We start from the raw sequence: 25,262 nt of genomic DNA on the forward strand, positions 1-25,262 counted from the left end.
CACTTAAGAAGACCTTTGATTACATGATTGATTTTCTTCTCATTTGAAGGTTAAGCCATGTTCTGTTTAAGACACAAAAGATGGAAATACCAAAATTTAAGTTTGGTCCATTTATTTTTGTTGCCATTTGTAAGTACATTCTCCCAGTTCTCTGCCTTACATCCCAGTGATGCTTTTACACTTGCAACACATATCCATCGCTAGTTTCCTTGTGCTGAAATGTTTGGTGTTGAGTATGAGGTATCGCTCAGGAAACAGTGCCACCATGTAGGATGAAATGTTCAAGACTTATGAAATTCACTGTGAAATGCTACTCAGTACAGTCCTTTGTTATATTTAAAGAACTTAAAGCTTCTGATTTTACATAGAATATAAAGGAAATGTAAATTATATATAATTTTAGTGCCATTAAAAATAACATATCTTCAAGTAAACATTTATAGTATAAAATTTGGAAACCTTTAGGTGAGCCATACAGTCTGGGAAATTATTGCTATGAAATTGTTCTTTTCATTTGTTAAGAACAACTTCTAAGGTATTTGTTGTATTACATGAGATTAGTTTTCCACTAAATAACAACTGGTAATAAATGAGCACTGTCAAGTTTCCAAAAGGTGATAATGAAGAAGAATAATTAGGAAAAACAGAGGTAAAAGTATTAAAATTCTGATTAATATTTGATGGAACCAATTTAAACTTGATAAATTAGTTTTGAAGAAAACCTGGTACTTAATGTCCTTTAACTTTATAGTCAACAACTGCATCAAACTTAACATTGATCCTTTGTTTTAAAAGTGCCAGGAAACGCTCAGGAAGGATCCTAGAAGAAAGATATATAAAAATTAGGAAATTAATATTAAGTGCATTTGTAAAATGTCTTCTTTTAAAATACTTATATTTAATTTATCATGTGTCATACCATTCATTTGAGACAGAATTAGGAACTTTAACTTGGGAGTTTCTACTATATATTCTTTCCCATTAAATTCATATTCTTTCCAAAAGGAAAAGGAAGGAAGCTTAATTTTACTTGGGATAGGAGTGACCTGGATATCTTTTGAAATACATACATTTGAAATAAATATACTACTAAATTTTTCAAAAGATCTGAGAGGAGGATCTTAACAGTTGAGATCTCTACTGAAGAGAAACTTGACATTAAAAAAAAGTAAATCCAGGAGCCAATTTTATACTTTACAATTCATGATATCATTTAAATATTCTGCTGAAAGATGGGGGAAGCAGAACTGCTCAGTAAAAATGCAAACAGTACACTCAGCTTTGAGCATAATGCTGAACAAACTAATTGCCCTTTGAACTTAACTTGCTTATGTCTAAATGGAAAAATTAATGCTTATCCATAAGCTCTATGAGGCTCCTGTGTTAAGAAAATATCCCAAATCGTGATGGATGAGCCAGGTACACCTGTAACCCCAGCACTCGGGAGGCTGAGGCAGGAGGATCACTGTGAGTTCGAGGCCAGCCTTGGGTACATAGTGAGTTTAAGGCCAGCCTGAACTACATAGTGAGACCCTGTCTCAAAAAAAAAAAAACAAAATTTAAAAAATTTAAAAAATAAAAATAAAGTCATGATAGATACATAGAAGTTCTCATCTTTTTTCTCCTGACCTCTACTTAAGAATACTTAGGATCTTGTCACATTCCAATGGCACTTAGAAAAACTAAACAGAACATGTGAGTCATTGTACAGAAATTAACCAGACAGCACTGAGATGAGCAGGCCTCTGAGTAGAGGGACATGAAGGCACTGAGAACATGATGGTCATAGCAGTCATACCAAGTAGTGCTCCAGACCATGTATTGAGTAATCACCATGCTTTAGGTACTCTGAGTTTATTATTGTCATTTGCCTCTCATCCTGATCAAGCCCATTTTACAGATGAGAAACTGAGCTTCAAAGTTCAGTTAGCTCATCTGTGTTCGTGCAGCGAGCTAGCCACACAGACAGCTTCTACCAGCTCCAAAGCACACACCCATGTGTCTACGTTAAATGTCTAAGAATTAGGATGAATTTATTCAATAAGAGAGCATTGTCATGCCCCCATGAGTCAGCTAGTCTTCAAGGTACAGGGGATGCAGCGATGAAAAACTGGCAAAATTATTTTCTCAGAAGGTCACCTTCCACGGGGCCATTGTCACTGAGTACTTGCTTATGTGATGTGACACCTACGGTGCTAAAAAGTCACAGGTTTTAACTCTTTTCTCACCAAGGAGACCCTTGTGCTTTGTTACCAAGGTGCCCAGGCCATCTTCAGCCATGATCTGTATTTCTAGCAGAGGGGCTGGAAAGTCTGACACATGTCATACTTTGTTATCTCTTAAAATTTTCAGTCTTTAGGTCAGTAATTCTCAAAGGATGATCTTGGGGCCAACTGCTGGTGACACTTACCTGTCATAATGAAGATATCAGAGTCCCAACTCAAAAGTTCTATATTAAAATTGCCAGAAGTGAGATCTGGGAATCTATTTGAAAGTAGATTTCCCATGAGCGTGATCTCCACTGACTTGGAGAAGCCTGGGTCTAGGCACAGGAGCAAGAGATTTTTTTCCCTTAGTGACCTAAGGACCTCTCACTTTCTCCTAACTGCTGCCTGGTGTGTCTGGATGAGCCATCCTGGACTGGTGGTTTTAAGTCTTGGCAATGCATTAGAAGTACCGGGAAAGTTGCTACATCTCTGCAAGCCCAGGCCACAGTCTACACCAAGTGAATCAGAATCCTGGAGAACAGGGTCAGGCATTGACCCTTTTAACACCTCCCAAGTAAACTCCATTGTGCACCAAAGGTGAGTCCTACTGAAATTTAATCTGCATACAGATTATCTGGGGATCTTAGTGAAATGCACATTTTCCTCCCAGAGAGTCTGTATTTCTAACCGATACCCCGGGAAGGCTGATGCTGCTAGTCTGTAGATAACATTGGAAGAAGTCAGGTGCAAGGATCTCTGTTATCACGAAAGACTACTCAGCAACACCTGTGCTTTGGTATGACTTTTCCAAAGTAAATGCTCAGTGCTGTCTGGGCACGCAGACTGAAAACCTAACTATGGAATCCGTTCATCTCATTGTCCTGTGATTCCACTATGGGAAAATTCTTTAAAAGGATCCTGCCTCATTGTCAACCATTTCTAAGACAAGACTTCCAGAAATATACAAATTTCTTTCTTAAAAAAAAAAGTAACAACTTAAAAGTGCCTGGAGGGCCGGGGATTTAGCTCAGTGGTTTTGCCGCCTGCTGCGTAAGCACAAGGACCCGAGTTCGATCCCCGGTACCAAAAAACAAAACAAAACAAAAGTGTATGGAAATGTTTGCTTCATTTACCCAATAGCGACATTGATATTACTTCAATGATTAACACATGTGGTTTAAAAATCAGTGGTATCTGTGAGCCTATTATTTTGTTACCTCAATTCCATTTAACTGCATGTTATCAACTGCCTAATTTTAAATTAATAAAACTTGTGATAGATAAGTGCTTGTTTCTAATTCTGACAAACGTAACTATCACTTACCTTTCCAACACTGTCAGGAAGCTGATAGTAGATGGGACAAAAATCATCTTTTGATCGGTCAGGATTCCATTCATCAGCTTGTTGACCACTTCCTCGGGCTCCAGGGTAGGTCCCAGACTGAAACCAGAGGCAGGTATCAAACACAAAACACCTCCCCAAGCCTTCAGCAGTGTTTGGTGCTGAGTAAGTGGAAGGAACACAGGGATCCTAACAGAGCCGACCTGTCACAGTCATCCCATCAGTATGCTCAGAAATGGGGAAGGGCTGGGGATTAGCTCAGTGGTGCCGCACCTGCCTCACAAGCGCAAGGTCCTGAGTTTGATCCCCAGTACCCAAAAAAGGGGAGAGGGGACTTGCTGTACCATCAGTAACCATAGCAACCATTTATTTACTATTTACTGGGTCACACACACTGTGGTAAACCTTCTACTCAGGCTATCTCATTGATGCTTCATAATAACTTAAGAAGGTACCAATATAATCCCAATATTACAAATATGAACTATGGAAGTAACCAGGACTCAAAAATAATTGAGCTAGTCTGGGACTAACAAGCTCACTTTCAAACCTTCAGTAGTCTTGGGAAAGAAGTCAGATAACAGCGTACAAGGCTTATCTTCACTGAACAATGTCAATCTAAGTGTCGTCAGAATTAAAATATGATAGTTGTGTCTCTTGCTCTAGGTCCTGGAGGTTCATATGAACACTTTATGAGGTCCTGATTTACTTTTTAGCCATGTTACTTAGTTCCATGCCACACCTTTGATGTGTCACTGCCCAGGTCCATGTACCAGAGACTAGCTAAAAAGCAGTAGCTAATAAAGTGGTTTGTAGTCTGGGTGTTAGAGCAAGTGAACTTAGGGAAGAGATGCACAAGATAGTCCTCAGGTTTTTTTGTTCGTTTGTTTGTTTGGTTTTTTGAGACAGTCTCACTATGTAACCCAGACTGGCTTTGAGCTTGTGATGATCCTCCTGCCTCAGCCTCCCAAGTGCTAGCATTACAGGAATGGGCTACACCTAGCTGGTCCTCAGTTTTTGAACAGTTTATCGATCACTTAGGGAGAAACTCTGCCCTAAATTCATTTTATGAGCTCAGAATTACTATGATACTAAAGTCAAACTAAGACACCCCAAGAAGAGCACAGACCCAAAGATCCATTGAATATAGATGGAAAATATGAGCAAATTAAACCTAACATTATATTAAAGAACTTCACACCATGACCAAGTGAGGTTTATCCTTTAGGAATAAAGTGGCTCACTATACTAAAAACAATCCACATAATAGACCATTTTAATAAAATGAAGGAAACTCCTACAAAAATCATTTCAGTAAACACAAAGAATTGACAAAACCCATGATAGAAACACTCAAACTGGGGATAGGAGTGATGGAGAAGTGCTACACAATAAGACAGGCCCTTGCCTTGCCTCCACTTTTTTTCCACAGAACGTTTTGTAAGTTTGTGTTGCTAGTCTCCTGTCCAATCTATCAAAATGGTTTGTGACTGTTTGAACTGTGTGACCTTTCAGGAATGTTCTGTTAAACTCTGCCCCCTCACAAGAAGTTTCTGTTAAGCTCCACCCCTCCTCCAGAATGTTCTGTAACTCCACCCCCTTACTTCAGGAATGTTCTATAACCCCAGCCCCCACCTCACTTCACTGAGCATGCTCACAAGGCATGTGTTTCAGGAATATTCTGTAACTCCACCCCCTTGCTTCATTGAGCATGCTCACCTACCCTGTAGATCCCTATATAAGGAGGCTGTCATTTCTGGAATCCTCTGAGCCCACTGCTGGCATAATAAAAGGATTACCTCCACCTCTTCAACTGACCATTGGATTCTTGGATTCTCAAGTTTTCAAAGAATGAGAGCTATGACTCAGAGCCGCCACACTGAGCTATAAGACTCAGCTGTGCCTCAGCTGTGTTCCAGAGCTGCCACACTGAGCTGTAAGGCTCAGTTGTGCCTTCCACGCTGTGGCACTTGGCAGCAACACTGAGTTGTAACTCTTAGCTGTGCCTCTGAGCTGTGGCACTTGGCTGTGATACTGAGCTGTAACACTGGCTATAGCACAGAGCTGCTCTGCTCTGCCACAAGAGGAGGGAACATCCTCAACCTGATTTGTGTAAGCCTCTAAGGCAGTGTGATCTGTATAAGCAGAGTGATGAAGTAAGGCTTACTGTAGGATTTATCAAACATGGAAGATGATTGCCAGCCTCTCTAATAACCCAAATACTCCATTAATGTAACATTCAAGTTCCTGCTTCTCTCTTAAACTTCCTGGCCATGAGGTGAGCAGTTCTGTCCTGTGGATCCCATCCTGGGGGCACTGCCTTGCCACAGGCCCCAAAGCAAAGATCATGGAAACCTCCAAAACTGTGATTCAAAATGAACCTTCTAAACCAGGTGTGGTGGTACATGCTTGTAATTCCAGCAATCGGGAGGCTGAGGCAGGAGGATCACGAGTTTGAGCCCAGCCTAGATTGCACATCGCGTTGAAGACCAGCCTGGAATATATAGTGAGACCCTGTCTCAAGTAACAAAACAAAAGAAACTCTGTATAAGTTGATTATCTTGCATATTTCACAACAGTGACAGAAAGCTAACTAACACATAGATTTTTCTTGCAGAGCTGTTCTAGGATTTATAACAGGAACAGTGCAACTATGGCCAGGGAACCTATCTGTCCCTCCAGGATTGGAGATTAGAGAGCATTTATATAAGGGACGTAAAAAGGTTTTTGGAATTTAGCAGGCTGTCAATAAATACTTTAAATAAACTATTGATATCCAAGTTTAGTTAACAAAAATAATTCTTACTTTTCAGAGCACCAGATTGTTTAATTCTCTTAAATTCCAATTATACTGTATTGTATCTTTTATGGGAATGTGGTCTCTGTAGTATGTTAGATGTGTAAACATAAACACCAATAAGCTTTGTGGATGTCCTTTAAGAGAGAAGTTAAATTCCAAGATTACAATGAAAGAAACTATTTCAAATTCAGCCCCTTAGAGGTTGGCTCAATTTTCTTCCCTCAGAAATTTAACTCTGAGTAGCTTGGTGCGAGTTCTGTTGCTTTGGGGCAAGTTATTCTTTAGTTGCAATAATGGAGTTTTTCCAAGAGAGGGCGCTCTTGCCTTGTACAGCCTGTTCTGGCAAGGTCAAAAAATTCAATGAAAACTAAAAAATATGGCCTCTGTTTTTAACCACTGAAAAACAGACTGAATTTTAAAAAAAGAAAAATGACACCTAAATAAGAAAACAATAGAGAAAACTGGCAAGATTTGTCTTTAACACCTGCTCTTAGTTTTAGTAAACTCTTAATCCTTTCTACTCCTCCTCTTCAACGTACCCAACACTAAAGGCATATTTGTTGATTTTCTTTTCCCTTCAAGGTCCAGTTAGATTTTTATGGATTAAAATAGATGAATTTAAACACCGGCCTTCTGAAGTATATACTCTTCCATTTTATTTTATTTTTTGTGTATTTTGAGATGGTATCTTCCTTGTATGCTCAAGTGATCCTCCTGCCTCATCCTCCCCAGGGTTGGGACCACAAGGGCACCCACTACACCTGGTTTTACTCTTACTTTTGCTTTCTAACAAAATTGTCTCAAAAGTTGATTTTTAGGGTTAGAGAGGGAGTCAGGATGGTTCAATTTAGGAGTTCTCAACTTTGCAATGGACATGCATTCAGTAGAAACTGTGCTTCAAGCTTGAATTTTGGCTTCCCCAGGGCTCATGAGTGCTACGCAGCATGCTCATGGTCCCACTTCGCCACACAGTCAGGGCCATGAGGGGAGAGTGGCCTACGGTGCACACTGCTAAGTGACAAAGCTTGGCAGGTGGGACCTGTTCCATGCATTTCCACTTTCAGTATTTTCACTTTACAGTGGGTTTCCTGGGCTCTAATCCCATCATAAGTTGGGGGCATCTGTTTTTGATAGATTTTTGGATGCTTGAGAGTTTTGGACAGCTCCCAATTTTCTGCTGATGTTGGCTTTCCACTTGGCCCACCTGTGGGGTGACAGGCTAACGTACAAGTATTTAAAATAGAACTGCTCTCCTCCCAGATGGCCATACTGAAGAGTCCTTAATTCCAAATATATTTTTGTCAGGAGCAATGCTACATAATTTTAGGGGAAAATCGTTTGATTAGGTCTAGTTCTCCTGCCTACATACAGGCCAGCTATGGCATTTCAAAACATGATTTCACCTCAGCCTCTGGTCATAACTGAGACCTCAATGATCCCGTGATGCTGTGATGCTCCGGGGCAAGACCACACCTGCGGGAGACACCCTGGGAGGAACCAAATCTTCATCTGTATAGTTCCTCATTGATCTAGGGATTCCGCCACTCCCCAGTTATCTGTTACATCTGTTTCTCCCCATGTACTGAATAAAAAGTGCGGCAAGCTCAGGGGCTTCTGTCTTTGCTGCCCAGAGCAGCGCTGATCAGGCCCAAAGCTCAGTTTCTCCAAGTCTCATTTTTTCTACCTTCCCTGTATAATAAGTTAATTCACCTTGTGCTGCCATGGCTTGCAGGAGACTAGGACTTACTGCAGAGTTTCTAGTAACGTCCCCTTTCCCGGTTCCCTACATATTTTCACCAAAAACAGCTAAACTGGAAGAAAGAGGGACAAAACCTTAAAACTTAAAAATTGAATCTCAACAATGCAATAGAATAGAGAACCCCAAAAGTACATCTGTATAAGTATATGAATGTATTATGGCACACGTTTTAAATTAGTGAGGGAAATAATGTATTATTTAACAAATAATGCAGAACAGGTCATTAACTAAGTGTTCTAGCACTGAGCTGGACCCCCAAAATAACCTTACTTCTTTAAGTAAATTTTCATGAAGCAAAAAAACTCAAATGTAAAAACTGCAGTCATAGAATATCTACTAGTATTTTGTCATTTTATTTTCTACCGAAATAGTTTTGTTTTATAGTGCCCAATCTCCAGCAAAACTAGTAGAAAATAAGAAGAACAAATATTTTCTTAAGGTTGGCATGGAAAAGACCTTTCTAAATACCTCCTAGAACCTAAAGGCCATGAAGAAAAAAAAATGCTTTTAGAAATCTTAATCTAAAATATTACACATAAGGGCAATAGCAAATTGGGTAAATATGTATATGCAATAGATGTGAGAGGCTATATTGAATGGACAAGGAGTGCTCTGGGTTCATTTTAAACCTCTATAGTTCCATAGAAAAAAGGGAGCAGACCATGAAACAGGCAACTTGTATAAGAAGAGAAATGACCACAAATCATAGGCACATATATTGGCTAGACATCAGGGTGAAAATAAAGAGGACTTTTCACGTATTGAATTGGCAGTAATTAAAAGACAGCAGAAGAAGGACTGATAAAGGAGGGAGAGGGCTGGGGATTTAGCTCAGTGGTTCCGGCACCTGCCTTGCTAGCGCAGTACCAAAAAAAAAAAAGTAGGGAGTGAGATCCAAAATTGTTTTAGTCAAAGTTGGTAAAACATTGGGTGGGCAGGCCAGCTTGGCCTACGCCAGGATATTTACAATTGTGTATCCTTTCATGCAGAAACAGCCTCCTGGGATCTACTGGAAGGAGACAATTATCCAAATGTGAAAATATCTATGCACGCAGGATGTTCATGATAGCTTTGCTATGATAAAAATCCAGAAAATTAAAAACAATCCTAAAAAAAAAAATCCTAAAATTTTCACCATGGGACACTATATTATTTCTTGTTTGCACTCAATAATCAATAAAACTTACGATAAAGCTCTGTATTTTAGCAATATGAAAAGATGCCTATAATAGAATGCACACTGAATTACACTGATAAACCTCTGTATTTATTGATACGAAGAGATGTCCATGAAATAACACAGCACAGTTTATTTACTGTTTCCAGAACCTCATGAATAAATTTCAGTTATTAAAACTTTAAACATTTATTCTACACATAGAGATGACTTTTGTTCATAAAGAGTGGTTTGCATTAGATTATGGAAATTTGAAAAGAAGCTTTCTAATTTGTACTTTTCTGTAATGTTGGGATTTTCTAAAGTATGCATTATGATTACAAAGACACTAAAGTAAGTCCCATAGAAAGGAAACATTAAAAATTATCCTCAGAGCTGGTCCTTTTGTGTTTTTTTTTTGTTTTTGGTACCAGGGATCGAACTCGGGTCCTTGTGCTTGCAGGGCAGGTGGCAGAACCACTGAGCTAAATCCCCAGCCCTCTTTGTGGTTTACTTTTAATCAAGGAAAGCATTTTGTCTGGTGCCCATTGTGGAGGAAAACCTCTGCATGACCAAGGGAAGAACTTCTCACACGCAGTCCTGGTCGGCTCTGTCACGGACACCCACGATGCTTTCTAAACACAGTGTTCCCGGGCCCCTTTCCTCCTGCTATCTGCCCCTAGCCAAATCCAACAGGCCATTGTCTTTGGGCTGGGGACTCAATGTGGTCCCCAAGCACTCCTGGTGACAAGTGTGTATATTTGAGTCTGAGAAGGGAAAGGAAGGGGAAACAGAAGGGTGAGCAAGTTCACCTGCCTCATTCATATGTATTTGTACAGTCATTCTCTCCCTCTCTTTCTTACTTTCTTTGTCTCTCCATCTGTTTTCCCACAATCTACAGAAGCTGAAAACAAAATGAACTAAGGGCATTGAATATCAGGTGTTTGGGGATTAAAATAGGGAAACCCAAAGAACGACTGGTATTCAAAACAACCACCAATCCTTCTGTCTCTATTTCAGTCTCCACTTACTTGGTACTTGGGTTTTTGATGAAGCCGGTGTTAATGAAATTGGGGCAGAGACAAGTCGTTTTGACTCCAGTTCGTTTTAAGGCAGCCAGTTCTTCGGTCAAAGCTCTGTGAAATCCAACAGCAGCAAACTTGCTGGAGCTGAAAAAGAACAGACAGTTTGCAGACCGGTTCAAGGACACTGACAGGCCTGCTTGCTTCAACTCCTGCTTGGCTTAGTTAAGCATGGCTCCGTGCTCACCAGCATGGCTTTCAGGTCCAGTATGTGCTGTGCTCTAAACTACATTGGCATTCAACCAAGTTAAGATGCAAGTGACAAACTGCTAAGCGGGTCAAACCTTTGCAACATGAAAGACAAGGATGAAGGTTAAAATATGGCCACTTAGATTGGGCTGTGGCCTGGTAATGGAGCAACTGCCTAGTGTGTATGAGGCCCTAGGTTTGGTCCCCAACATCACAAAAATGAAGCAAGACAAAAAAACAAAAAAGTTAACTTTTATGAATGAATAAGACAACTCTCCACTAAATACATGGCTAAAAGACGTTAGCAGAAAACTCACAAAATAAAAATATCAATAGATATCAATAAAAAATCATATAACATTTATAGCCATGCATATAACATTTTTAAATTTCATGAATAATTCCTATAAATGGGAAGTACAACACAATAATAATTTTGCTAGCAGGAATGGTAAGGATTTATGGATATCTTGCTTTTCAATATATAGATTTTTATTTTATATAATTGAATCTAGCAATCTTGTAAAGCTTCAGTATAGGCATTAAAAAAATGAAAAAAACGCTTTCCACTTCTCAGAGCACAGGTTAACTGATAGTGTTTTCTGGAAGGCAACTTGATGAAGGTATCAGGATAATTCATTAAAATTGTGCTGTGCTTTTAGGCCTAGTATTATCTCTGAATGCATATCCAAAGAAATAGCCAATCTGAAGACTGAAGTTCAGGGGTAGCCTTGAATGCAAATAGTTGGAGGACCTTAAAGTCAGCTATTGCTTGCTCATCAGCATTCATACCCCTTGTTCTGGTCACATCACTGATACCAACAAAGCATGGTGACTGATCCACACTGGTCTGCTCTGTCTGGTCTGGCCACTGAGCTCCAGAACATTCAAAAGCATTTGTGGGAGGCACACTCCCAACAGGGCTTGAAGTTTAAAGGATGTTAACTTGGGAACTGCTGGCAGTTCTCTTGCCACCAGAGGAAGACAGCCTGCCTAAGACATTAATTACAGAGCCAGAAAAAAAAAGTCCTCTTCTGCGCTGAGTTGGTTTAAGTTTTTTGTTGCTTCTAACTCAAAAGAATACACACACACATACATACGTGTGTGCACTTGCTACTTAGATTAAACTCAGAGCCATGGGGCCGGGGATTTAGCTCAGTGGTTCTGCCGCCTGCCTCACAAGCGCAAGGACCCGAGTTTGATCCCCGGTACCAAAAAAAAACCAAAACTCAGAGCCTTGCACATGCCAAACACTCTATCACTTAGCTACAGCCCCAGCCCAAATAAAAAGAATCTTGATAAAATGTCCCCAAAATGATAAATAAATTTAAATGAATAATGAAAGTCCCCAAAATGATGAATAAATGGTGGCACAGGAATTGAAAATTATATTGCACACATATTTTTATTAGCATGCAAAACTTATTCCTTTTAAATTAAAAGTGTGAGATTATAAATGCAGATTTTTCTCAGGGATGGTTTCATCTGACAGGCCTCCCAAGTCAGACCCCCACCCAAGCAGACCCACATCCACAGGAGCACAGAGATAAGAAGCCAGCAGCTGCCCTGCTGCTCTCACTGCCCTGCTTATCAGCCAGCCCTAGGCCCATCACCCAAGGGACTCTAAAATGTTCCACCCTCTTGAGCAGTGCCCTCCCCCCCCAAACTGCCCTGTATCAACCACTCACAGCCTCCTCTCAGTGCTGACGGCCTTCTTGCCCTTGGCCCATCTGTCCACAGATGGCAATAAACTCATCGCATGTTGCTTAAACTGTGCCTGGCTCGGTGGTCTCAATCATGCCTCAGTCTGACCTTACAGTCTATATTTTTCTTAAACTTAATTAATTAAAAACTTTTTAAAAATGATATTGGAGGTTGAACCCAGGGCCTTCGAACTGAGCTGGATTCCCAGCCCTTTTTTCACTTTTTATTTTGAGACAGGGTCTCTCTATGTTGCCAAGACTGGGCTTGAACTTGCCACCTCCTTCCTGCCTTACTCTCCCAGCATGCTGGGAGTACAGGCATAAAATTATTATTATTATTATTATTACTTTTTGGTACCGGAGATTGAACTCGGGTCCTTGAGCTTGTGCAGCAGGCCAAGAAACTGCTGAGCTAAATCCCTAGCCCCACAGGCATAAAATTATTAGAAAACAAATACATGTTCAGAACAAGGGAAATGATTCCCATGCTGTTTTTCTAATTTGGGTTCAAAAGACCGCAATGATAGAAAACAAATGTCAATAATACATTTACACATACATGTTTGCATAATTATAATTCAAGTTTTTAAAAAGTTATTATTTGATAATAGCAGGAACTCCTAAATGTGCATAATCAGCAGGGTCACCTTGGGTGCCTAAGGTGGCCTCAAAAGCAGGTCTTCACACCCCAGTGCAGCACACCATTCCTGTAACCTACTTGCTACAGCAAGTTCCTCAGCACTACAGCAGCATGCTTTTAAGACTGGATAACCAGGCTGGTATGGTGGCACATGCCTGTAGTCCCAGCACTCAGGAGGCTGAGGCAGGAAGATCGCTGTGACTTTGAGGCCAGCCTGGGCTACATAGTGAGACCCTGTCTCAAAAAACTAGGGAAAAAAAAGAAAGGATAACCATTAATTTTTAAATTCCATTGTTTGCTCTCAACGTTTAGAATACCAGATAACACACACACATACACACACATACTCTCTCCTATAGTTTCCTTTTCACAAAATGTTACCTATTTTAATTATTAATAAAAATTACTGATTTTAATTTTGTTCATGGTACAAAAATATTGTTCTTATTTGTAATTCCTCGCTTCTCAGAGGGATGAGAAATGTTTTAGTGCCTGGCTTAGCACTGGAGGAACTCTCTGCATCCACCTTTAGAACCGGCCTGGGGGTGAAATGTAAGAGAGGATTAACCCCGGGAGCTCTGGTTTTACAAGAGACTTTGTGCTCTGCTTATTTTGGCAGCTCCAAGACCATGACCATGACAAAGACAGTGCTCATTAGACAGGGAGAACAAAGAAACCAACCAGGAAATGCATACCACATACCAGTAAGCCAGCAGGAAGGGGACCCCCGTGTGTCCCGCTGCAGAGGCCACAGTGACCACGTGACCGTGATTATTCCTCATCATTGCCGGGAGAAATGCCTTTGTAGTCTGGAATTAGTTTGTATTGAAAGAAAAAAAATAGATAATGTTTCCGATTCACAGATCCATCGGGGACAGTTTGAAACAAAGGTGTTTTTTAAAGCACTGTCCCTGGTATAAATGAAAAAACTCTAAATTGCCATGTGCATCAACAGAAGGCAACTGAGTCAGCTCACATTAGAACACCTAAGCAGAGGAGCAACAAGGAGTGCTCAGAATCAGCTTGTCCAAACTGCTTCTGTCCCCCATCCTCTATCTCTGTTCACGGATCCTTTCCTTCATCTCACATATTGAATAGGGATAACAATCTAGCTATTAAAAGAATTTACATTTAATGAGAATTTACTAGAAAAGTGTTTGGTTATATAACATCAAGAGTGAAGTTGGGCCGGGGATTTAGCTCAGTGGTTCCGTCGCTTGCCTTGCAAACACAAGGACCCGAGTTCGATCCCTGGTACCAAAAAACAAAACAAAACAAACAACAACAACAACAACAAAAAAGAGTGAAGTGAAGTACAATCTTCCAGCAGTCACTAAATGTTTCCTGCACTGAGCACTGACTGAGTGCCTACTGTATGTGCTGGGGACGCACACATAAGACTCTACAAAGACATCAGAACATGGAAGCATTAACACAAAATAATGCTGCATTTTCACCAGTCTCAATATGCTTTTGATATTAATTACTCCAAGCTCATACCCTAAAAGCTTTGAGGTACTTTTTTATGAACTTGGCTATTTGGGAACTGCTTGGAGACTTCAGAAATACAGACTACATATATAAAACTTAAGACCCAGAAAGATAAGACTCATAATACAATCTGTAATTTTTAAGCCAGGAAATATTTTTTTTCTTTTTTCTTTTTTGGTACCAGGGATCGAACTCAGGACCTTGTGCTTGTGAGGCAGGCAGCGGAACCACTGAGCTAAAGCCCCAGCCCTAGGCCAGGAAATATTATAAGGCCTGAGTTTCATGAGAATTTGAAAGTAAACTGGATTCACTTTGTGGAATCACAGATGGTTTCTATTTTCTTTATCTCTAAATAAACACAAAGATGTAAACACCTAGCTTAGAATTAAAACATATACATTTGAAGTTTATAATTATTGCATTTATTATTTTTTGTGTGTGTGTGAGGGATGATTGGTGGAATCTGGTCACAGCATAAAAAATGAAGTCTTTATGTATAATGTTATTACAGACAGCTAAATCAGGTAAAAATATTATAGAGAGTCAGACCAGCTAGGCCCTGGAGGGAGTCAGTGTAGAAGATGAGAATACATCAAAACTATGGCTGGAGGCCCATCTGAAAAAGATTAAAGTCACAATGGCCAACCTTCTCTAAGAGACAAACAGAAGCTTGAGATTATTAGTACCACCTTTTGAGATTTCCTGTATAAATAAACCATTATCTCATTAGGGGTGGGCCATCCTCTCTTACCCACTATGACTAAGACTACTAAAACTAAAACTAAAGACAAGGTGATTATAGATTATTGATGAAGATTAATGATGTCATCCATATGCCCTTGCTACTATTGGATCAATATTAGCCAAGTGGCTATTCTTGTAATCTTATTGGTTGATTATAGTTTTGACCCACATTGTTCCCACCTCGTGCTTTTGTTCTATACAACTTTATCAAAGAAGTGGGCTCGTTGGCAACCTACTCAGAACCCCCCTGACTCTCAGGAGCTATTCCTATTCCCCCATAAAGTTTCCTGCTCTTCACTTCCATTGTTCCACAGAATTCATTCTTCAACTACAGGGAACACGAACTTGGCGTGTCTAGCAGGTTGACAGTTAACATTTTTCCCCCTACATCAACGGTATGCCTGGAACCTAGAGAAAATTTTACCATAGACTTAATAGTTTCTTGTCTGCTGAAAGTTCCACTTGAAACTTAATCTTTGAGACTTTCCTAAGGGAATATTTTACTCACCCAAAAATGTGCAAGTACATTGACTTCAAAAGTCTTTTCAATCTGAGGGTCTTGGGTAGCAAACAAGTCTGATGTGTAGACCACACCAGCGTTATTCACTAAAATACTAACATCTCCAATTTCTGTTTTCACCTTTAAAAATAAAACAAGAAAAACATATTCATTAAGAGGTGTGATGGTAGGTTTGCATGCAATGACTGAGAAAGGAGTCTGCATTTTTTTTCTCAGATGTGCTAAAAAGCGGTTTTGTCGCCTATCTGCGCATAAGGAACAAAACAAAACAAAAATCCTTTTTTATCTTAGGTACTTATATCTAACACAGCTCTGCCGGTTTACTAGGTAGAAATTTTCTCTTGCAACTTCATCGCTTGACTTTGCTCTACTGATTGTAGCTCAAGAGGTATTTGGCTAAGCAGAATTTAGAATTTATTTTTTAAACACTACTTCAAAAGTTAAGCAAAAACAATTAAATTCTTGGCAAATTCAGAGCTATTCTGGAGAATTATGTAGAACTGACTACACTATTGAGCTGCCCACATCTTCTATTTCTTTATTTCTGTTTCTCTGTTTTCAAGGTCATTCTGTTCCATGTTTCCCAGTCACTCCCCATGAGGTGGCAGCTGGCTTAGGGCCAAAGGGTGAGGTGCTTTGGTCAGCCTTGAGTTGGACTTTGAACAGTCATTTAACCTCTCCAAACTTCAACTGCTCCTCTTAAGAGAGAGACAACAATACAGCTTGCTTGTGAGTTAGTGTGGGAAGAGATGAAATAATGCAGGGAAAGGAACTGAACAATGATTTACAAAATAATGTAGGTAAAGGAAGCTGCCATGACTATCGTCATTATTATACATCATTATTGAGCACGTTCATTTACACTTGTGTACAGGAACATGTCTGAAGGTTCTTCTCTTGACCTTCTGAGCTACCTGTGAGGGTACTGAATATGAAAATACAAATACAAGGTAAATAACATACAAATTATATGTGCATGTTTTTCTAAGAATGTATTTAGGGTTTAAGTGTGGTTTTTCTGTTGACAATTAAATTTTTCTTTTGATGTTAATTCAGAACGAAGAACTTTTGAGAAATCAAAGTAATCAGGTGGATGGTTTTTGTAAGTTATGGCCAAATTGCAAAGGTCACTGCACCTATCATAGGTAAATTGATTACAGTTGAGGACATATGTGCAAAAGAACGAGGCTGGCTCCCAAGAGCAATAAAAGGGAACTTTGAACTATAAAGCCTACTTGTACTCGAGGGAAGAATTATAGAGGCAAAATAATCACTATCACTCTTATCTTCTCAACCCTAATGTAATCAGTAACTATTTCCTTCAAATAATCTTTATGTTTTATTTTTTTGAGTCAGGGTCTCACAATCTAGTCAAAGCTGGCCTTGAATGAACTCTGTAACCCAGGCTGGCTTCAAACTCACAATTCTGTTGCCTCAGCCTCCCGAGTACTGGGATTGTAGGTGTGCACCACCCCGTCCAGCTCAGATCATAGACTCTTTCTTTTTTTTGGTACCAGGGATCAAACTCAGATCCTTGCGCTTGCGCAGCAGGAGGTGAAACCACTGAGCTAAATCCCTGGCCCCTCAGATCATAGACTCTTGATGTTTAAACCCTACTGCCTCAATGCATTGTGAGAATTAAATGAGAGAAATAATGAAATCATGTTAAATGCACAACGAAGAATGAAATCTTCTAACAGGCTCTTTATCAGCTTTCCCTTAGTCCCCCAACAAAGGTAGCATCGTCTCTAAGTAATAACTATTGAGAGAAGCTGGCATTTATTTGGGACATGATGTTTAACATAATGCAATATGATTGTAGGGTGAATCCAACCAATAAGTTTAGTGTTATGGTTTGTGTTTGGATGTCTCCCCAAAGCCTCATGCGGTCACAGCTGGGGCTTTTTCAGAGGTGGCTTGATCTAGAGTGTGTGATGCTGGAATTGGTTCATGGTGCAAAAGTAAATAAGACACTTAGTACCTCAAAGAAATGTAAGCAGATCGTGCGTTGCTAGCCCTTGGGACTGTGGCATTTCAGTAACCCCGTGGTATTGACGTCTGGCTCTACTATTTCTTAATAAACAAAGCAAGCTGGAGTGTACTTAGTTGGCATAAGATGTCTAATTAGCTAATTCAAAATATCTGATCACAGGTCCTTTCTATACTCTGTTTAAGCATATAGCTTTAGGACAATTTCAGCAAAAACACTATACTAAGGTTATATGGAATAGGTTAAAATAAAATTGCTTTTCCCAGAACAACTTATTCCGAGATGAGTGTGGAAACAAATATTTTTCATTTAGGTAATTAAGGATGTTGGAGCAGTAGATCCCTCTAATAATACCTAAAAACAAAATTATATAGATATTATCGGTAGTTCTAATACAACGTTAATACAAGGTAGTTATTATGGCCAGGTACTGAAAATACTGTAAATCCCTGTTAATAAACGTATGAAGTAGGTACTGTTATGATCCCTATTTCCTAGATGAGTAAACTTAAGACAGAATTGAGGAATTTGTGTATCTAATATAACTGGAAGAGCAGAATTTGAACCTGGCTATCCAGCTTCTAGTCTTAATTATGCAACATGTTCCCCTGCATGAAGGTTTTTTTTTTTGGTGCCAGGATCGAACTTGGGTCCTTGCGCTTGTGCAGCAGGCGTCGAAACCACTGAGCTAAATCCTCAGCCCCTAATGAAGGTTAATCATTGTTAATTTCAGTAAAAATAGTTATTGTTAAATACAGATGTTTCCTGCTTGCAGCTCTTGCTTTTATTGTACTCCATCCCAGGGAAGATGTTTTCCACACTTTGCCTACATAATTTCTCTACCTAGACTCTTCTGACTTAGCTCAGGCCTCAAAAAAAGGAAGCGGCATCTGTTTGAAATAAAAAACTAAAATTTTAAAATAGAAGTTAAAAATAAACCAAATCTAAAATTCCCTAAATAAATAGGTTCTCAAGTCTGTTTGGATCAGAACCTTTATACCTACTGAATCAGAATATTGAAGGGTGAGGTCAAGGAATTTTTATTTTAAAGAATTTGCCTGAAGTCAGGTATGTTGGCGCACACCTGTGATCTCAGCACTTGGGAAGCTGATGCAGGAGGACTGCTGAGAGTTTGAGGCCAGACTGGGCTACACAGTGAGTTGAAGACCAGCCTGAACTGCATAGCAAGACCCTGTCTCAAACAAAACAAAACAGAATAAAACAGAATTTGCCTAGATAATTCTGATGACCTTCCTTCCACTAAGGTAATATTTAGTTGACAGGTACAAGTGAGCACACATTCAGAGTAAACCTCATCATGTAGACTGCAGTTTGATGGTACAAATACGCTTTCCAGGAGATCTATGATTAATAAAAAAAAAAGATAAAGAATAGGTTTACCCTGACTTCCCAACTCAATTCTCTGGGCTTCAGAAGACCCTGCAAGGGGGGCTGGGATTTACCTCAGTGGTTCTGGTGCCTGCCTTCCAAGTGCAAGGACCCGAGTTCAATCCCCGGTACCAAAAAAAAAAGAAGACCTTGCAAGTGACTTCCCAAGTGTCATCCCAGGCTGTCTGCCACAGCATGGGCCACATGAGGATACTGAACATGGGCCCTGCCCTTGACCCCTGAAAGCAGACCTCTGGGTTGAGGCTCAAGGCTGTTTTCCCCAGCCTCCCTGGAAGGTTCCAGAACAAACACACTAATGTCTGAGAATCTCAGCTCCAGGTTCACACCCTGGGTCTGCTACTAGTTAGACTTGACCATCTCCAAAAGCCTCCTGGCTCTAACATGAGGGGATTCGAACTGAATATAAAAGTTCACCTTCTTCGCAGAGCTGTAGATACCTTCTCGGTTACTGCAGTCCACCACGAAGGTATGAGCCTGGGCACCCAGTTTCCTGCATTCAGTGGCTGTTTCCTCGATGCCATGCTAGAAGCAGTGAAGAGGGCATGAGACAAAATCAATGACAGGAACATAGCACATCAGCAGCTAGAGATAAAGTAGGAAGGACATAATCTCAGAAGAAGGATTATAGCAGGACATGCTGGGACATATCTGTAACCCCAGCTACACAAGAGGCTGAGGAAGGAGGATCACAAGCTTGTGCCCAGCCTGGGCAATTTAGCAACTTTTGTCTCAGGGGAAAAAAAGTATATTATTTATTAAAGGATTTAGCTTAGTGTAAAGGCCCTAGGTTCAATAACTTGTACTCCTAAATAAATAAATATTAACTTCATGAGGTATTTTATTTGGGGGGACCAGGGATCAAACTTGGGTCCTTGAGCTTGCACAGCAGGCAGCGAAACCACTGAGCTAAATCCCCGGCCCAATGAGGTATTTTATTTGGATCAACTGATCATTATGTCTCTCGGATATGTTCATTTGAGGAATCTGTCCCTGACTATTTGCATTAAAACATACAAAAGCTAAAAGGCAAAATGTCATATTGGTCAACAGGAAATTATTCTGATAAATGTGGTAGGAAGAAACATCAGATTTGTTAACAAGAACTTGTCCTGATATATACAGTAAAAGGGAATCGAGGTGGGTGTGGTGGCACACACCTGTGATCCCAGCACTTGGGAGGCTGATACCGGAGGATTTTTAGTTCAAGGCCAGTTTGAGCTGTATTTTAAAACCTTGTCTCAAAAAAACAATAAAAAAAGGTGCAGGGGAGGTGGTGGAGTGGGATTGAATGCATTCTTTCCAAACTGTTCGCACCACACGCAAATTCAAGCAATAGGAGTCCAGCATATCACAACGGACTCTCGTGGTCTTGCACTTTGCTTCACATCTGCTCCAGCAGCAGTCATCATCTGGATGTCCTCACCAATGGGTGATGCATAACAGAAGTCGATATCATCACAGTTAACCTGAATATACTAGGAAGCCATAGGGGGCTGAATGTCATGATACGCAGCTGTGAATAAATAAGGGTCAGATCAATCTGACCCACGTGTTACAAAATAGGTAGCAAAGTTTGGGCAGAGCTGTGCCCAAAAATTTCTAATAACTGGCAGCTGATGGGTGGGTTTTCTATAACCCACGGGGTGGCAGTATTTGTCTTTGACCCAAAGGGACAAACTATTAAATGAATACTTTCATTTAACCCATTATATTCAAATTATTACCATTTCAACATACAAAAATTACTAACATAAGGCCAGGTGTGGTGGTGCAAACCTATAATTCCAGCATTCAGAAGGCTGAGGCAGGAGAATCGCCATGTGTTCAAGGGCAACCTGGATACGTAGTGAATTCAAGGCCAGCCTGAACTATATAGTGAGACCCTGTCTTTTAAAAAAATTACTAACATAATATTCTATATTCCTTTTTTATAGTTTTTGAAATCCAGTGGGTTATTTCCACCCACAGAACACCTGGATTCAGACCAATCAGCTGCAAAGGTTTATAGCCACTGGGCCAAGTGTCGAAACCTGCTACCCAACGGGACAGCTGCGGTCCACATCTTTTACTTCCCTCACTCTGTGCCAAGCCAGGCTTTGCATTTGCAGATCCCTCTCTACAGACAGCAGAGCATCTTCTGATTTTTTCCTTTCTTTTTACTAATACTGGGGATCGAACCCAGGTCCTCTGCGCTGATCTACATCCCCTGGCCTTTTCTACTTTTTATTTTGAGACAGTGACTTGCTAAGTCATCCAGGCTGGCCTGGAACTTGGGATCCTCCCGCCTCAGCCTGCCAAGTAGCTGGGATTACAGGTGTGCACCACTGTGCTTGGCAACCTCTGCTCTTAACTGTCTCCACTTTTTATTTTTATTTTTTATTTTTTGCAGTGCTGGGAATGGAGCCCAGGGCCATATGCATGGTAGGCAAGCAATCACCACTGAGCTCCCCCCCCCAGACTTTACTCTCTCCTTCTTAATAAGGCTTTCCTCACCACCTGGAGATAAATGTTCTCACCCTAGCTCTCCTCACAACACACAGTCCCCAGGCTTTCTTGTGTCTTACTTTCTTCTTTATACTTCACGCCCTCCACCATTTGCATATTGCATTATACAGCAGCCCTCACTTGTCTTTGCAGTTGAGGTCTGTGCTTCTTACTGGCTGTAGCTTCAGTTCTGTACAGGAGCAGGGCCAGGCACACAGTAAGTGCTCAAGGTATCTGTGAGCAGATGCCCTTCAATTCAGATTAGAGGAAATGTGCAGGGCACCATTACCACAGGACCTAATGACTCAGTGCACAGGAAGCACAACTAACAGTGTCGTGTGTTTACCATGTGCCACACACGCTCACTTATGCAATGCATGATCGCGTTTCTTCCTCTGGGCTTCTTGAGGTAGGTACTTTTGCTTGGTCCACTTTGCAGAAAGGAACCCAGTTCAGAGGTGGGCCACCCTGAGTCTGACCACACCACCAGGCCTCAACTTGGGCACTGTGCTGGGCCAGGTCTAGTTTGCATCTTTCTTGCACAAGTAGGTACTTAATGTCTACTTTCTCTACCAGACTGAGGGCAGGGGACCCTGTCTCCTGTTTGCCACATTGTCCCTAGGGTCAAGGAAACAGACACTCAGTATTTGCTGACTGCTGTCTCCATCAACCACTCCTTGGGCTAGCTCTCATCTACCTTGAATTCCTGTTTATGGGATTGTTTTTTGTTTTTTTGTTTTTTTTGGTACCGGGGTTTGAACTCTGGACCTTGCGCTTGCACAGCAGGCAGCAAAACCCCTCAGCTAAATCCCCAGCCCTTGTTTAAGGGATTTGTTGTTGACTCATACAAAAAGAATGGCATTTCAGGCCACTGTTCCTTCCAGAAACCCCTCTGTTCAGCCACCAGTGGTCAAATAAAAGGTTAGATTCTAGGTCTTCCCCACTTCCTTAAGCCCACATCTACACCTGACCTGGATAAAAAATTACATTGAAGTTCTTTTCCTTTCCTGTTTATTGTTTTTACTAAAAGATGATTTCCAAGCCGAGCGTGGTGGTGCGTACCTATAATCCCAGCACTCGGGAGGCTGAGGTAGCAGGATAACTTTGTGTTTGAGGCCAGCCTAGGCTACATAGTGAGTTCAAGGCCAGCCTGAACTACATAGAGAGACTGTGACAAAAAAAAATTTTTTTAACACAAAAGACGATTTTCATAAATAACTTTTGGCGATAATTACAGCATAGTAACGTGGCTTTCTGTTGGGTATAATCTTATTTTTTGGTACCGGGGATCAAACTTGGGTCCTCGTGCTTGCAAGGAAGGCGGCAGAACCACTGAGCTAAATCCCTGGCCCTGTTAGGTATAATCTTTAAACTATTGATCTTTAGTAGCTGCAAATAGGACCTGGGAACGAGTCTTTTACTGTTTTAAAATCCTCACTAAAACTATTATTTTTTTCCATGCAGTTAAGCTAGGGGGTCAGTGAAATCAGATTACAAATAATTTTCTGGGTCTAAGTGCGAATGAGTGTACAATGTAATTTGAGGGTGGACAGTAACTGGGAATCTATCTCCTCTAGGTCCATTCCTCAGGTGATCCGAAGCATATGAATCAATTCCTGCTCCACCGGTACAGCGGCAATAGCAATTCTTTTCCACCTTCTCTACAGAGATGTGGTAAGGGGTGGTTGCCAGCAAAAGGCGGCCGTGTCTGCAGAGCAAAGGCAGCGGAAAGGAAAGAGCAGTCAGCGCTGTTACCTTATTGATATCCCAGAGAACCAGTTTGCTTTTACGTTTGGCAAATTCAAAGGCAGTGAGTCTCCCAATTCCATGTCCAGCTCCAGTGACGAGGACGATTTCTCCGGTGACTGATTTTTTCTTCTTAGGAATGAAAAATTTAATGAGAGACTCTAAGGAGAAGACGAGTAACAGGGGCAGGAGCAGGAGGGTGCTCAGATGGAACTTCATCTTGCTGTGGACCAGCTCCGCCACGTTCCCTTCCGGATAGATCACTCCACGCGGCTCTCGCGGCCGCGGGTTAAATACCCTCAAGCAAGGAAGAGGTTCTCTCTCGTAGAAGCAAACAGCCGACCGCTCCTTCCGCAGGGCGGGCTCTTCTCGGTGCCTGCCATTGGCTGGGCCGCAGCGCAAAGCCCAGGAGAAGGGACAGGGAGGGAACAGAGGACAGGGAGGGGACCGAAGGGACAGAGTCCCGCGCGTCCCTGCGGTCACACCTTCCAGGTCAGAGGCCCCTTGATTTCCTTAATCTGGCAGACCCACAGCTCTGGAAAGGCGAACTAACCGCTTCCAAGTTCGGGGGGTGCTGCCTGCAAAGTCGCCGCGGCCCCTCAGAAGATAAGGATGCAAATGCAGCAGCATCTTTGCAGGGCTCTGAAAAAGCCAGTTTTTCTGCTCCCTGAGAAGAAAAAAACCCACCTCACAGATCAGTTTGAATTAAGCACGATTTCTGGAACACAGGAAATTCTGTTCTCTCAAAGCTAGCTATAATCAAGTTTTAGTATAAAACCTTAAGCGGGACTGTTATCAAAAGAAAGAGCAATATATTTGGGCAGCCACTTGACCTATTAGAATTGGGAAACAACAGCAACAAAGCATGCATTCCACTGTAGTAATTGTATCTTTATCCTGGCTAATAAATCACCGTTCAGCTAAGTGCAGCGAGGCACACCTGCAAAATCAGCTACTCAGGAGGCCAAGGCAGGAGGACTGCAAGTTGGAGCTCAGCCTGGGCAATTTGGCAAGGCCCTGTCTCAAAAGGAAAAATAAATATGGCTGGAGATGTGGGTCAGAGGTAGTGTCCCAGTACCAGAAGAAAAAAGTCACTATCAAAACTGAATAAATACAAAGGACACAGCTTCACACTGAAGATTACTTATGAGGGTTGGGTTCATCATCTGTCTGTACATATGCATGTGTGCTTTTGTCTGTACAGTGGGTATTCCATATAAAGTAACTGCTGATCTAAAAATAAAATCTGCCTGATGATAACTCAGTGGTAGGGCATTTGCCAGCATGCTAGAGGTCCAGGGTTGGATTGGAGAAACTGCTTACTGGTTACTCACAACCGAAGTAGTGAGGTAGGAGGTTAGGGCTGGGGCTACAGGACAAACAACTGGGCGGGATGTGCCAGAGGTCCTAAAAACATGAGCAGAACACAGGACCCTAAAGGACTCCAGGCACCGAGGACTGCGGGGAACTAATCAGAAAGCAACATTCTCAATTTCTCATTTGAATCTGGAGCTGTTTATAGGACCAGGCAGAAAAGTGCTATTTTCAATCCTTCATTTACATCTGGAAGAAGTCAAGCCAGTCTTTCCATAGGACAGTTCAGATCTGACTCCCCCCCCGCCCCCAGGCCAGGAGAGTGTCTGATAGGACAACTGACACCTTGCTTTATTTGCGTGGGGTGGGGAGCCAAGCCGAGAATTTTGAATACAAAGTCCTCCTCCCATTCCCTTTGCCCCTGTGAACCTTTCCCTCAACCACTCCTACTCCGCAGAAACACCTCTTTCCACCCTCAGGAAATGTGAACCTTTTGTAGATTGTCTGCACGTCTTGTTCAGTTCTTTGTTCAGGACACCAAGAACCTGGAAAGGATCCTATGGGCCTCCACTCAGTGCCATTTCTGCTAGTGTGCAGCAAGAGCTTAGCAATTGTCTGGTTCTGAATTTTTTTCCAATTGTGTTGTAGAAAGTGATTGGATTTTGGTTTTGCAGAAGACACACCA

General features: G+C 41.2%; 1 protein-coding gene and 1 long non-coding RNA gene across 3 annotated transcripts in view; one reads left to right on the top strand and one right to left on the bottom strand.

The window, feature by feature from the left end:
- Window positions 1-23,274, top strand: part of LOC106008225 (uncharacterized) — a 34,767-nt gene extending 11,493 nt beyond the window's left edge. Inside the window, exons 4-5 of one of the 2 annotated variants that reach the window (XR_015440734.1) lie at window positions 2,577-2,804; window positions 9,098-9,686. This is a non-coding gene — a long non-coding RNA (uncharacterized LOC106008225). Of the gene's footprint in view, window positions 1-2,576; window positions 2,805-9,097; window positions 9,687-23,094 lie in introns of those variants that run through there. The other variant, XR_002391143.2, reaches the window with a different exon arrangement.
- Window positions 96-23,482, bottom strand: Hsd17b11 (hydroxysteroid 17-beta dehydrogenase 11). The gene is made up of 7 exons (XM_004870546.4): window positions 23,273-23,482; window positions 19,448-19,555; window positions 15,622-15,753; window positions 13,581-13,687; window positions 10,296-10,433; window positions 3,532-3,648; window positions 96-820 (listed from the first exon to the last, which is right to left on the bottom strand). The coding sequence occupies exons 1-7, from the start codon at window positions 23,480-23,482 to the stop codon at window positions 730-732; spliced, it is 903 nt and encodes a 300-aa protein (XP_004870603.1). The 3' UTR covers window positions 96-729.
- Between the last annotated feature and the right edge of the window lie 1,780 nt (window positions 23,483-25,262).

This window comes from Heterocephalus glaber, unplaced genomic scaffold (assembly GCF_053883595.1).
Source record: "Heterocephalus glaber isolate CG9 unplaced genomic scaffold, H.glaber_assembly_v1.0 deba00001503, whole genome shotgun sequence".
In the NCBI taxonomy this organism is placed as follows: Eukaryota; Metazoa; Chordata; class Mammalia; order Rodentia; family Bathyergidae; genus Heterocephalus; species Heterocephalus glaber.

Bases quoted from the DNA above. Each gene is read 5' to 3' on its own strand.
- Hsd17b11 (XM_004870546.4), bottom strand. From the start codon at position 23,482: ATGAAGTTCCATCTGAGCACCCTCCTGCTCCTGCCCCTGTTACTCGTC. The intron at 13,688-15,621 runs GTGAGTAAAATA...AACTAATTCCAG, and splicing joins ATGTACTTGCACATTTTTGG to ACTACAAAGGCATTTCTCCC. The intron at 821-3,531 runs GTAAGTGATAGT...TCTTTCTTCTAG, and splicing joins TTCCTGACAGTGTTGGAAAG to GATCCTTCCTGAGCGTTTCC.